Genomic DNA, 12,763 nt, shown 5'->3' with positions numbered 1-12,763 from the left:
AGTTATTGGATTAAAAGGAAAATTAGGCCCATCATATGTTTTTGCACGAGCCCTTCTTGATCTATTGAGATTCCTTAGTGACAAGAAATCTGCAAAGTTACTCACACATCAACACTTGACACTTGAGATCAGAGATGTAAAATTATTGAGATTCCATCTCGAAAAATTATTGAGGTAATTTAATTTAAGTAACCAAAGTAATTCATTTAAAATAATAAATTATGTTTGGCCCTATGATCATTTGGCCTCTTCAGTTGGAGATGGTTTTTTGTCATAAGGCTATGTTTGGCCTAAGGCCCTCTGGACTCTCAGTTGGAGATGGTAAGAAAAATGGTCTGACACTGTTCATTAAAATATTAATTTATTGGAAGGTTATAGGATCAAAGAGAGCCATCTGGCCCTCATTCGATTGGAGATGGCCTAAGGTCTTGAGATGTGTGAACACTTCTGTTCGGCTAACCCCATATGAGGGATTTGGATCCTCTCCGGATCCCCTCCTTGGGGATCCCAGGGATCAAGGCACAAGGGCCGTTCATCAAAGATCGTGCTGTCAATATTAAATATTTTTAAAAGTAAAACAGTCTCGTTTTGCGTATAAAGTATTTAATTATGGCCGCATGATCTTTAATGAACGGTCATAGTGTCTTGATCCCCGAGATCCCCAGGGAAGGGATCCGGAGAGAATCCAAATCCTCATCTGAGGATGGGGTTTACTTTGGCCAAGGGAATTTGAAAAAGTATCGGTTCCGATGGTCTTCCTAATTACAGGCTTTATCCTTCCAAAAGTGGCTTTCGAATTTCGATCAGTCTGCTGACAAATAAAGGCGAACCATAGCAGTGGTGAATTTGAAGACCAATAAAGCTAAAGATATTCAAGTAGTTGATGGCTTTTGAATCCCCTCAGTATTTTTTCCGTTCGTAGAGACTTTATCTTACGTGATCAGCGCCCAATGCAAATTCCTACTAATTAAGTAGCAAGTAAGAAGCAGCAACAAGAGCGGATTAGATGCCCAGCAACACATATTATAGTAGGAACTTCTAATATGCCTTGCAAATTACTGCAACTAAAAAACTTTGATTTAGTTGAATTAAATTCTACATTATGTTTTTCTGGACAAAATTGATATAAAACAATCAAGGGTCCTTTTCAAACCTCAAGTAATTGGACAATTCTCTACATGTTTGTTTGTTTTGGTCAGCATTTTGCGCAAGGTCTAAAGGGTAATTTGGGGGGGGGGTGTTCTTTCTTCATATTAACAATATAAGGTAATAACTTGTCTGTTGTCAGTTGTCACGCTATGAGAGTTATATAGATAGTAGGGATGATCCTGGTGTTATGGATGAGTTTTGATCGATTCTATGAGTATCTCAATCTTTTGATGCTACCAAACTGCCTTACTGAAAATTTTCTCAAATCAAGGACTTAAAGGATGCAATTTGGGAGCTTTTTGGGCCTTGGCTTCAATATGTCATTTTCATAAACATTATACTTGGCCTTGCCTTAATTACGTACCTATAAATTGCCATTTCTCTCTCTCCCCACAATCACTAGAGCAGTTTCCGCGCCGCCATATTTTGGAAGCAAATTGGAAACATGGATTCCAGAAAGACTCCCAAATCACCCGATAATTGTAAGCTGGAAGAGAAATATGGGGACTTGGGAAATTGAAGCAAAAAAGCAACGTCAGTCCAGTACTACTACAACTACTACTTTCCCGTAGAGATCTTATACGAAATCCTCCTGAGGTTGCCCTTAAAATACTTAATCACATGCTGCGGGGTCTGCAAATCATGGTGCTTTCTGATCAAAAGCTGTGTCTTCATTGCCATCCATCTCAGCCGCTCATCACTGATCCAATCCAACCACAAAACCCAAAACGATGGTTTTGATCAGCTCCTTCTCATAAACAAGGGCCATAACTTCTACTCGTTGTATTATGGGGATAACCCTAACCCTAACCCTAACCCTAAACCTGCATTTCAGTGCACTTGCACTTTGCTTAATGTACCACTGGTTGTGTAATTCGGAGTTCCTGCGCAAACGGTTGGAACTTGTAATGGGCTTACATGCCTTTCTTGGTACCCCCGTGGCCGCACAATAATTTGGAACCCTTCAGTTAGAAAGTATGTGGTTTTGCCTTGGCCTTGTATTACTAGTACTGCTGCGACCTTGTGGCCAAGGGGAAGGAGACGGCGACGAAAGTGTCCAAAGAAACTCATTACTGCTATGATACTCGGAATGATGACTATAAGGTATTGAGAATTGTGAATTAACTTTTGTAGTCACACTCACACCCCATTTGCGGTTGAGGTTTACTCTTTGGCCCGGGGCTCTTGGAAAAGCTTTAGTGCTGCTGTTCTTCCTGATTATGGGAAGCTTGGTGGGGTTTCTTCCAAAAGTGTTTTTGTGAATGGTACTCTGCATTGGGTTCAACTCCGTGACAAAGAAGAGCAAGAAACTTATGGTGTGGCGGAATCGTGGACTGAATTCAACCTTAGTGTAAGACTGCAAAAGTATTATAAAACTCTTGATTTTGAAAGGTAGGATTGGATGCTTCTTGGTTTTAAAAGTCAGGATGAACTGGTGTTTGTTGATTCTATTAACTTGCGAATCATCGTAGCGGTGGATTTGAAGACCAACAAAGCTAAAGACATTGGAATGTATGGCAGCAGCATCCAGTTAAAGAGCCTTCCTTTTGTAGAGAGCCTTGTCTTACTTGAGCACTGTTCGTGGCAGGAATTTCCGTCGAGGATGACTTCCTGGCCAACGAGCACACAGCTCCCCTGGGAGATTGGCGCCGGTTGAAGGCTGCTGTCGGGCTTCTGCTTTCCTGTCGGGCTTTGTCGGGCAAGTCTCGTCGGGCAAGACTCTTCGGGGAAGGCTGAAAGAGAAGGACATCGTTAACTTTAAGAGGTGCCTTTGTGGGGCCTTAGGTGTAGGCCTTGAGGCTCACAATCAAGGTTAACATTTTAGTGCTCAGGCGTGCCACTGCCATCTTCAGCATGGCAGATGTCGAATGGATGTCAAGTTTTAGTTGTGAATATGCATATGCCCGAGAAACCGTGTTAGATATAACAGGTGCCTTTGTGGGGCCTTAGGTGTAGGCCTTGAGGCTTCCTGTCAAACTAAACCAGTACTTGAGCATATTATATTTGGTCTTTATGGTTGTCGGAGTCTTATAACTATTATATTTCTGATTATCCGAGTCTGAGAGGTAGAGCGAACCCAAATAGGTGCCTTTGTGGGGCCTTATGTATAGGCCTTGAGGCTTCCCATTAGAGTCCGTTCTTATACTCAAACCACCTAGACCGCAGAATAGAATGAATCCAAATAAGTGCCTTTGTGGGGCCTTAGGTGTAGGCCTTGAGGCTTCCTATCAGAATCCATTCCATACTTAAGCGTTCTATGATAATCATGATATAATAGAAATAAAACCAAGAGGTAGGTCGATTACTTGTGCCCCAAGTAACTTCGGACTTCTCGTTTATCAAGGATTGTCGTGGATGGGTTAAGTCCACATAAAGTTCTTTTTTATGCCTTGAGGCCAATGACTTTTAAACTAATCAGATTTACATGCCTGAGGGCTTGGATCTGATTTAAACACTGAAGATATATTCAAATCGGATCCAAGTACTGAGAAAGCTTTGTCATCGTGATTTTGCTAGAAATAACTTGCATATAACTGGAAATATACAACATATTGCTAGACTTTAGAGAAAGAGAAGACAAAGACAGTGCAAAGCAGGTCGGGCAAGATTAAACCTTATCAATTAAGGCTGATCGTCTTGCAGGTCCCTATCTTTGTAGTTCTGTCAAATGTCTGAAAGCTTAGAGAGGGAGAGAGGAAAGGAGAATACAAAAGGTGAATCGATACTACAACAAGTTCGAACAAGGTAGTAGAGCTATTACAGAGGTTAGGAGAAAAGATTATCCCGCGGGGGATGAAGGCTTGGGCTGACTACAGCTTCGTTTTGAAAGGCAAATCTGGCTTTTTGAGCAGAGTTTGTGCTTTTGTTTGTTTGATTGAGTGTCCTTATTCATGTCTTCTCTTCCTCCTTTTATAGACAACTCGGTTTGGCTCCTGTAGCGACAGCTCTGCCCGAATGCGGTCTGAGGGTGATGACTCATCAGCCTTATTACATGTAATGCCACCATAAAGTACTTTATGGGCTGTGCAGTCTGATCAGTCTACACCACTTGGTCCTTGGGTAGGTAGGCAAGTGGGCCTTATGAATTGTATCAAGTCAGAAAATGCCATTTCCTGCTTTCCCAAGTTTCGGCCGGGCCTTGATCTTCTATTCCTCCAGGCCTCCCTTTGGGCCGACTCCATCCTTGGGCCAAAAATTAAGTTTTAATCCAAACAAGCGCCCTAATGCAATTTCCTACTAATTAAGTAGCAAGCAAGAGACAACAGCAAGAGGTGTGATTTACAGATTTTTATTATTTCCTTCGTGTCAAGACTTAATAGAACCAATCATTAGTTACTTGTTAGATTTCTGGAGCTTATACTTTGAAGTAGTTAAATTAAATCCTCCATTATGCGCGCGGTATTATTTGAATGCTTCAAAAAATGGGTATGGCGAAGAATATTTCATTTTTTTTGCTTTGATTTGAGTACTGAATTATTTGGTGAGATGGATGCCGGAAGCTTTGAGAAGAAAATGTTTGAACTCTCTGGTTTTCAAATATGGGGAATCTCTTGCTTTGATTGAGATTGAAACAATAAAAATTCCTATGATGGGTCGTGAAAGAGTATGGTGTGGCAGAATGGTGGACTAAATGCGATAATCGTGTGCTCTTCATTTAGGTTGTCTTCTTGGTTTCAAAACCGTGATGAATTAGTGTTCACAATGCCTTATTTCGCTTCGCGACCAACCTTCCTAATAGTGGATTTTCCGACCAAACAAAGCTCAAAAAGTTTAAACGGTTTAATGGTACTCGGCAGTGAATCTGCATAGAGTGTTATCTTACATGGTCATCCTGATGCTGTTTACTACTAATTACCTAGTTATCCTAAATGGATCCATAGGAAAAGTTATTGCTACTTACTAGTTAAGGACGTTGTCGAACAATCTATTCACACTGTTTCCTACGTAAGGACTTTGTCGAACAATCTATTCATATTCATGTTTTCGTTCCTAAGAGTGTGCAAGTTTCCTTAGCATTTCTCTTTTTAGAATCGCCACCCTTTGGCTGTTTGATTAGTGGTTGTCTCCGTTTGTTCAATCATTTCGATCATTTGCAGTTTCAACATGGTAGTTAGCCAAACTGAGTCATCCTTTCGACTTAGGATGCAGCTGGTTTGAGCACCCTCCCCTTTTGTCCAGTCTGCCCTTATGAATGATCTTTCTGAGGTTTCTAGACAGAGAGCTATTTGTTTAGTCTTAGGTTTGTCTTTTGATTCGGGCTTGTATAGCCCCGTTGTATCACCAAGAAAACAAAAGTTCCATAAGGGAGGACATGTTAATCTCTTTTTCCTTTTTTTCATCGCCTACATGGTTGTTTGGGCCTCAACGCGGTATACATAGGGATAGCAACGGGGCGAGGCGGGAATTGGTGCCACATTCATCTCCGCCTCTGTTAGTGATTTTTCTCCATCCATTCATTGTACATCGTATATCGTACTGTCAGAAATTATTTAAAATTTAAAATTAAATATAAATAGTACCTAACGAAAATTAACCTTACTATGTACAATGAACGTATATGATTACAGGATCCTCCGGATCCCAAGGATCCGACGAGGATCATTTTCCCTGAAACGCATCCATAATCATTATTTATGAACGGGAATTCCCCATCTCCGCATCCACATGGGAAGAAACCTCTAAACCGCACCAGCCAACCCGCCAAACATAAAAAATTATCTCTAAACTATAACTATTCAAGAAAAGTTAATCAATAATCAACTAGTGTGAGTACCTATTAAAAGTAATAAAAAAGTAAATAACATTAAACATAATTCACACAACTGTAATAGCAACCTATAATCCTTTGAATGATCATCATTCCACCACGTCGAATGACTAATTGAACAAAAAATAAATAAATTCAAGATACTAAAAATTATATTAATACAAATACATAATCGGGCCGGGTTCAAATTGAGGGATGCCAAACCATCACCATCAGAGGGGGCATTTGGGGGGGGGGGGGGGGGGGGGGGAGGGGGGAGGGGGGGGAGAGCGAAATAGGTAGTCGCATATGGTCCCAAATTTGAAAGGATCTCTAAAACTTTTGTCATCTAATATTATGTAATGATGTTATATATTTAGAAAATTGTTTTTGTTAGTACTTTAAAATCTCATTGTGCATTCCTTATAATAGTAAATTTTTTTCGTTTCTAAATATAAAAGGGTAATGCTAGAAATACTAAATTTGTGAACTAAATGATGAGTCACCAATAGGAAATAATCACGTTTATCAATACTTAAGTAATAATCTAATCATCAACTTACATGTCATTTAATTTACAAAATTTTGTTTACAAATTTAGTATCCTTAGCATCTCACTTCTATTGCAATGAGATATTCTGATTGTCAATAATAACACCAAAAAAAACATAGTTTTCCAATTTTATTATATAATAAGCTTATATAATCAAGTGAACTTTAAAGTTAGAGTTTTGAAGGTTTTTTTCTTTCTTTCTTAATTTCATGTTTGGTTGTTTAAGATTGAATTGCTTTTGATTATCTAGTGAAAGTTATGTTTGTAGCTTTTTTACTTATAAATAATGACATTTGTAAATTGAGAATTGATGAGTGCTAAAGTTTACTTTGATTTAAGGGATTGTTTTCTAACATCAATACATTGTTTTACTTTTTTTTAAGGAAGACTTTGGATGCGGTCCTTAATTATGAATATTCTTTGATTGAAACCTTGTTGATTTTTAATTTTTGATTGAGGTCCCTGAAATTAATATGATAATTTATTTCTATGTACGTTACTATATTTTTTAAATTAAAAATTAGAAATTTTAGTTGTTTATATAAATGAGATTTTATAAAAAACCATAATTTATGGGATTAAAAATATTAAAATATAAATATACTATTGTGTGTGTGTGTGTGTATAAACATGGGTACATTCTTCAAAATCACAAAAAAAAAAAAGATATTAGGCTTAATAACATTAGTAAATTTCTTCGATTAAACTTGACATTGATACATTTTAAAATCAAAGAAAAAAGAATGTACCCATATAAGTTTAAAAATGGATTAGAAAAAAATTGAATAGATTTCATATAAAAAAAATGGTACATTTTACATATAACAAATAGGTATATTTAAGAATGAGTACATTTTAAGATTAAAAAGTTTTACATGAATGGGTACATATAATTAGCATGGGTACATTTAGCAAAATAAAAAGTACAAATAAAAAAAATATATGGGTACAAATACTAATAAACTTTAAAAAATATGGGCACACAAAGAAATGAATATATGGGTACAAATTAAAATTGAAAAGAAAATTGGTACAAATTAAAAAAAATTACAAATTAAAAATGGGTACAAACTAAAACTAAAAATATATGATAAAAATTTTAGTCATAAATATAAATATACTAATTGTACATTTTTAACATTAAATGAATATATTTAGAAATAAAAAAATATACATTATTATTAAAATAATTAATTATGTTATTAATACCCAAGGACCTTGATCAAAAATTGAAAAGAAATAGGATTTTAATCAATAAAGTAGCAAAAGGAAGGATGAAAACCTAATTTCTCATTTTTTAATACTATTTTAAGGAATGGGCCCTTTTACAAATTTCGCACAGGACCCCTAAAATATCAGAAACGGCCCTGATCATCACTCCATATCCAGCTCCATATAACCACCCCATTAGGGTCGGGTCTCGGCCAATATCGAAAGCCATGGAGTTTTTTGTCATCCCCATGGCAGTACCTTTCTTTGGTGGGTTCTATCTAATCCAATTACACCTAAAAAAATGTTAGGTGATTTTCAAACTCTCCTTTCGCTTTCTGCTTTGTTTTGATCTTAAAGAAGTATCAAGTGAGTAATAAATATGATGTGCCAAAAAGAGAGAAAAAAAAAAAAGTTGCATAAATTAATTCCCCATGGAGAAGAAATGAGAAAGAAAAGTCCAATTTCATGGGTATCTCTCAACGTTTAATGGTTCACCAAGAAGTTACGACCTTATCTTTTCTCAAAAAATCTTTGCCACCTTATCCAATATCCATCCAAGTCATGTCCCAAAGCTGATGCTATATAGTTTGGCTGGAACTTTGCCCCTCTTTAGACTCAGCAAATTAAACCCCAACTTCTAAATTACAAGCCATCAAAATGCAGGCCACTCTACGTCTCTCACCAATTTCATCAGTGTCACCTCTTGCTTTTGTAACCACCAAATCCCTGGCCTTGCCATGCAGCTCCCTTCCGAGGCCACTACAACCCTCAAGGTGCCCTCCCCTCAGGGTAACCAATGTGACAGGGGGCGATCCTTCATCTGTCGATTACAGCTCCATCACTTCGTAAGTCAATTCGTTTTTTCTCAATCTGTCTTGGTCTTAATTTTCCGATCGATTGTTTCAAACGTTGATTGTGGATTCTGCAGTGTTTTCCCGGCAGAGGCTTGCGAAACAGTCGGAGGAGAAGCTTGTGATGCCGAAATGTATCCCGAAGTGAAGCTTAAACCGGAAGAGGGCAGGAGCAGCACAGCCAGGACTGTTTCTGAGCAGCTGGATAGAGATTATCTAGAGTATGATAGTCCCAAGACGTAAGATCGACCGATTTTAGTAAAACTCATCTTCAAATGGTTTAAGATCTCAAATTTTCGTGTTATGGTTAACTGGTTAATTATCTTAATGATTGCTGCAGGGTCTTTCCTGGGGAGGCCTGTGATGATCTGGGAGGAGAATTCTGTGAGCCAGAGTATCAGAGAGGGGTAAACTAGGCCCCTCCATGAGCGTCTCTTCTCAGTTTTTACTGCTGACTGTAATATTCTATGAATAATTACTACTTGGAAGAGTAGTTGGCATGGTTCTTGAATATTTATGTACATGAAACAGTAATAAACCCGGTACAAACTAATAGCTCCATACTTTTGTTGTTAAATTTTTAAAAAATTCCGACTCTCCGAAACCGTATAAATTGATGAATCAGTATGTTCTCTATATATTTGAACTAACAAAAGATGTACCTAAACTGCTTCTGGAAACTCGAAAAACTGATCGGATCATGGTTCAGAGAAAGCACGTCACAGAGAACCCAAGGGTTTTTACAGAACTCTCAATGTCAGCAAAAGTAATGAAGGTGAAGCTGATATTAACTCTGACATAATGCAGGGATCAAAAGTCATGGAGCCTGGATCAATTTCGAGCCTGAATTCGATACACCTACTATTCACTTGCTTCAGTGATCTCCTCTAGCAAAAGATTCTGGAGAGCTACGGAGTACTTAGCACTCTTGCTTCCCCCTGAATTGCTATGGTCTTTAACAATAAACGATCCAGAGCCATCACCTTCAAGTTCAACGTACCAAAACCGCTTACAATACGGAATATTCTACATAAATTTACAATGTATAACCACCCCTATTGCTAAACTAAACCAACCTTGAATTGTAAAAATGGTCGAAACCCATCTTTTGTATATGAAGAGCAACCGCGGGGAGTCTCCATGGTGCGTATCCGATAACACAAGCTTGCAAGGCCTTGTTTCGCTACCATAAAAAATCAAACCATAAGAGAAAGATAAGTCACTAACTGTAATCACAATAGTCACTCACTTGGCATGGATCATGGCATTGTGACACAAAGCCAGTGTCCGAACCATTGCCAAGTCCCTTCCTCGTGGGTTTCCGTATCTTTCTTGGCAGCTCCTTCAAATTGCAAGGAGAAAAGAATTAATCTTTGTAAATAGTTGAAAGTCCATGAAAAAAGAAGAAAGGAAGCACCTTGTATCAAAGAAATCTCCAAAATCATCGATGGCAACCGTGGCCGGAAATGTTTCGTGCAGATGAAATGCAGCAAAGTACTTCTTAATTCCTTCCTCATCGTCCACATACCTACACAAATCACAACCTCAAGAACCCCATTTTTTGCATCACCATTGTTCATTCCTTAAAGGGTCAATCGACTTACTTCATTCGTATTCGTCGAAATGCTTCGGAGGATGAATCAACGCCCTGTACGGTTTTAACCAAAATTAATAACTTAGGAAGTTGAGGTCTACCCCACAACCAATTGGCGGGGAATGAGCCAACTCCTTATAAAAAAAAATGAGAAGAGGAAAGGTACCTGGGAAAGATAGGGCCGTTTGACCTCTAACCTGCGGCGGTTGCAGATGAAAGTTACTTGACCATTTGTGCATTGATGGGCGACCTCCATGGCGGAGTTGAATGCAAACTGGAATAGTAAGGAGGTCTTTCCGCTGCCAAAAAAAGAGAGCACTAAGCAATCGCAGAGAGAGAGAGAGAGAGAGGGAGAGAGTTTGAATTATGAAAAGTACCAGGAAGGAGGGCCAGAGAGAAGTAGAATAGGGTGGCATTGGTGGTTTTGTTGGAGGTCCATTTGCCGCACGGAGAAAAATCTCCGCACCATGGTCGAGAGCTGCTGAAAGCTGAAGGCTCAAGGGTGGAGGTGCGTCGTCAGCCGTCTGATGGAAATTCATTACATTGGTTCAAATCACAATGCCGGGGCCTAACAAAAACTTTTCTTTAATTTTACGGGCCTAGCATATAACCAGCCCATCATCGTAGTTTTTTTTCCTTATTTTTTTTGTCACAAGCTTTTCTCCGATTCGATTCTCATTAAATACGAATTAGAATTACATTATTGTTATGAGACTTAACTCAACTCAACTCCTTATTGTAAATAATATTGTTTGTTTAAAAATAAAATAATGAACAACACAATTTAAAAATAAACCAATCCATGCACAAATTATGTCAAAAATATTTTAAAAATATTATGCAGGACACCCTTTTAAAAGATTGTATGCATTTTTATTTTTTCAAATAAAAATCACTATCGTTTGACTTTTTATTTATTTAAGACAACGATATATTTATATTGGTGTATCATATCTTGTGACATTTAATGTATACAACTAACATCCAATAAGATAAATTCATTAATTAATGTGACATACGCATATAATTCATGAAAACCCTAAACACCAAATCCTTGTTATACATTCACGAAAACCCTACCTGTAAATTGCCAAAATTTCTCCCTGCACCCTTTCAACGCGAATAAGAACCACCAACTCTCTTGCACCGCCGCCATCTCTTGGAAACAGTCGAAACATGGATTTCTGAAAATCAAAGGAAAAAAGCAATGTCAATCAACTGCTTTCCTGAAGAAATCGTAGCAGATATCTTGGTGAGGTTGCCCTTCAAATCTGTAATCAAAGTTAGAAGAGTGTGCAAGACGTGGAACTCTGTGATCAAAAGTTGCACCTTCATTGACACCTATCTCAGGCGGTCCTTGTCGATACAATCCGAACACGAAAACAATAGCGATGGTCGACATCATCTTCTTCTACGAAAGAAGAATGGATGGTATGGTAATAGTTACTACTCGTATTATGGGAATATCCTTAGTTCTCCATCTGGTTACGCCGAGCTTATCAAACCAGCAATTCCAGACGTAATAAAACGTTGTTTTAGTCACTTGTCAATGGTCGGAACTTGTAACGGGATTATATGCCTTGCTCATGACGGACTGTTGCAGGACGAAGATGCCCCCACAATCATTTGGAACCCTTCAGTCAGAAAGTATGTGATTTTGCCTAGCCCTAATATTAAGAAGAACAACTTTAAGGATACACAAACCTATTTCTTTGGCTATGATTCACTGACCAATGACTACAAGGTCTTGAGGATTGTTACTGTGAGGAATTCTTTGTTGGGGGTTGAGGTTTACTCCTTGGCTAATGGATGTTGGACAAGTCTTAGAACTGCTGCAACTGCTGTTTTTCCTGCTTATTTGTGCTCAGTGTTCTTGAGGAAGTCGAAAGATGCATTTTTTAAGGGTGCTATGCATTGGGTTCTACCCCGTGACAGAAATTCCAAAGAACATCTCATTGTGTCGTTTGATTTCGGCACTGAACTCTTCCACGAGATCGTGATGCCTGAAGGTTTTAGAAAAACAGGTTGCCCATGTTACATTTTAAGATATGGAGAGTCTCTTGCCTTGGTTCAGATTGACAACGGAGGAGAACATTTTGTCTATGGGCTTCATTTGTGGGTCATGAAAGAATATGGTGCGGTGAAATCGTGGACGAAACTAGATAACAATAATGTACTCTTCAAGGGATATCGTCCCACTAGCCCTCTTGGTTTCAATAGCTGTGATGAACTAGTGATGAAAATATTGGTGGATGGCGATAGGCGGGCAATAGTGGTGGATTTCAAGACCGGAAATAAAAATGCTGCAACTGCTCTAGATGGCTACTCATCAATGAATCCTTTTGTAGAGAGTCTCATCTTACTTAGCCAGCCCAATGCTGTTTCCTACTAATCGATTGGCCAGCTCCATGGATAAAGTATCAGCAGGGCAAAGAGCAACATGTTACAAATGTTTCCTTTCTCCTTTTATTTTCCAAGTTTCACGCTCTTCTTCCCAACGTACATTTTGCTAGTTCGAATTGAATGTTATACGAATTCCTTACTTCTTCCCGTTCCTAAGCTAACCGTGTCTTAACATCTCCATTATACGTGCTCTAAACGCATTTTGTTGGTTTACTAAAAAAAAGTGTGATGTTGAATCATCTATTGTTTGTATA

General features: G+C 38.3%; 3 protein-coding genes across 3 annotated transcripts; 2 read left to right on the top strand and 1 right to left on the bottom strand.

Annotated features, from left to right (window-relative positions):
* The first annotated feature begins 8,217 nt into the window (after positions 1–8,217).
* LOC126608972 (light-regulated protein, chloroplastic-like) lies at positions 8,218–9,073 on the top strand. Its single transcript, XM_050276989.1, has 3 exons — positions 8,218–8,506; positions 8,590–8,751; positions 8,853–9,073. The coding sequence occupies exons 1-3, from the start codon at positions 8,319–8,321 to the stop codon at positions 8,926–8,928; spliced, it is 426 nt and encodes a 141-aa protein (XP_050132946.1). The 5' UTR covers positions 8,218–8,318; the 3' UTR covers positions 8,929–9,073.
* A 110-nt stretch (positions 9,074–9,183) lies between these two features.
* LOC126608970 (uncharacterized) lies at positions 9,184–10,830 on the bottom strand. Its single transcript, XM_050276988.1, has 7 exons — positions 10,484–10,830; positions 10,273–10,405; positions 10,117–10,160; positions 9,930–10,040; positions 9,762–9,854; positions 9,589–9,695; positions 9,184–9,495 (listed from the first exon to the last, which is right to left on the bottom strand). The coding sequence occupies exons 1-7, from the start codon at positions 10,573–10,575 to the stop codon at positions 9,374–9,376; spliced, it is 702 nt and encodes a 233-aa protein (XP_050132945.1). The 5' UTR covers positions 10,576–10,830; the 3' UTR covers positions 9,184–9,373.
* Positions 10,831–11,313: 483 nt separating this feature from the next.
* LOC126609075 (F-box/kelch-repeat protein At3g06240-like) lies at positions 11,314–12,498 on the top strand. The gene has a single exon (XM_050277093.1). The coding sequence runs from the start codon at positions 11,314–11,316 to the stop codon at positions 12,496–12,498; it is 1,185 nt and encodes a 394-aa protein (XP_050133050.1).
* Positions 12,499–12,763: the final 265 nt, after the last annotated feature.

The sequence above is a fragment of the Malus sylvestris genome, chromosome 16 (genome assembly GCF_916048215.2).
Source record: "Malus sylvestris chromosome 16, drMalSylv7.2, whole genome shotgun sequence".
NCBI classification, from domain to species: domain Eukaryota; kingdom Viridiplantae; phylum Streptophyta; class Magnoliopsida; order Rosales; family Rosaceae; genus Malus; species Malus sylvestris.
The sequence above is the reverse complement of the archived record's forward strand: the minus strand, read 5'-3'. Positions and strand labels throughout refer to the sequence as shown.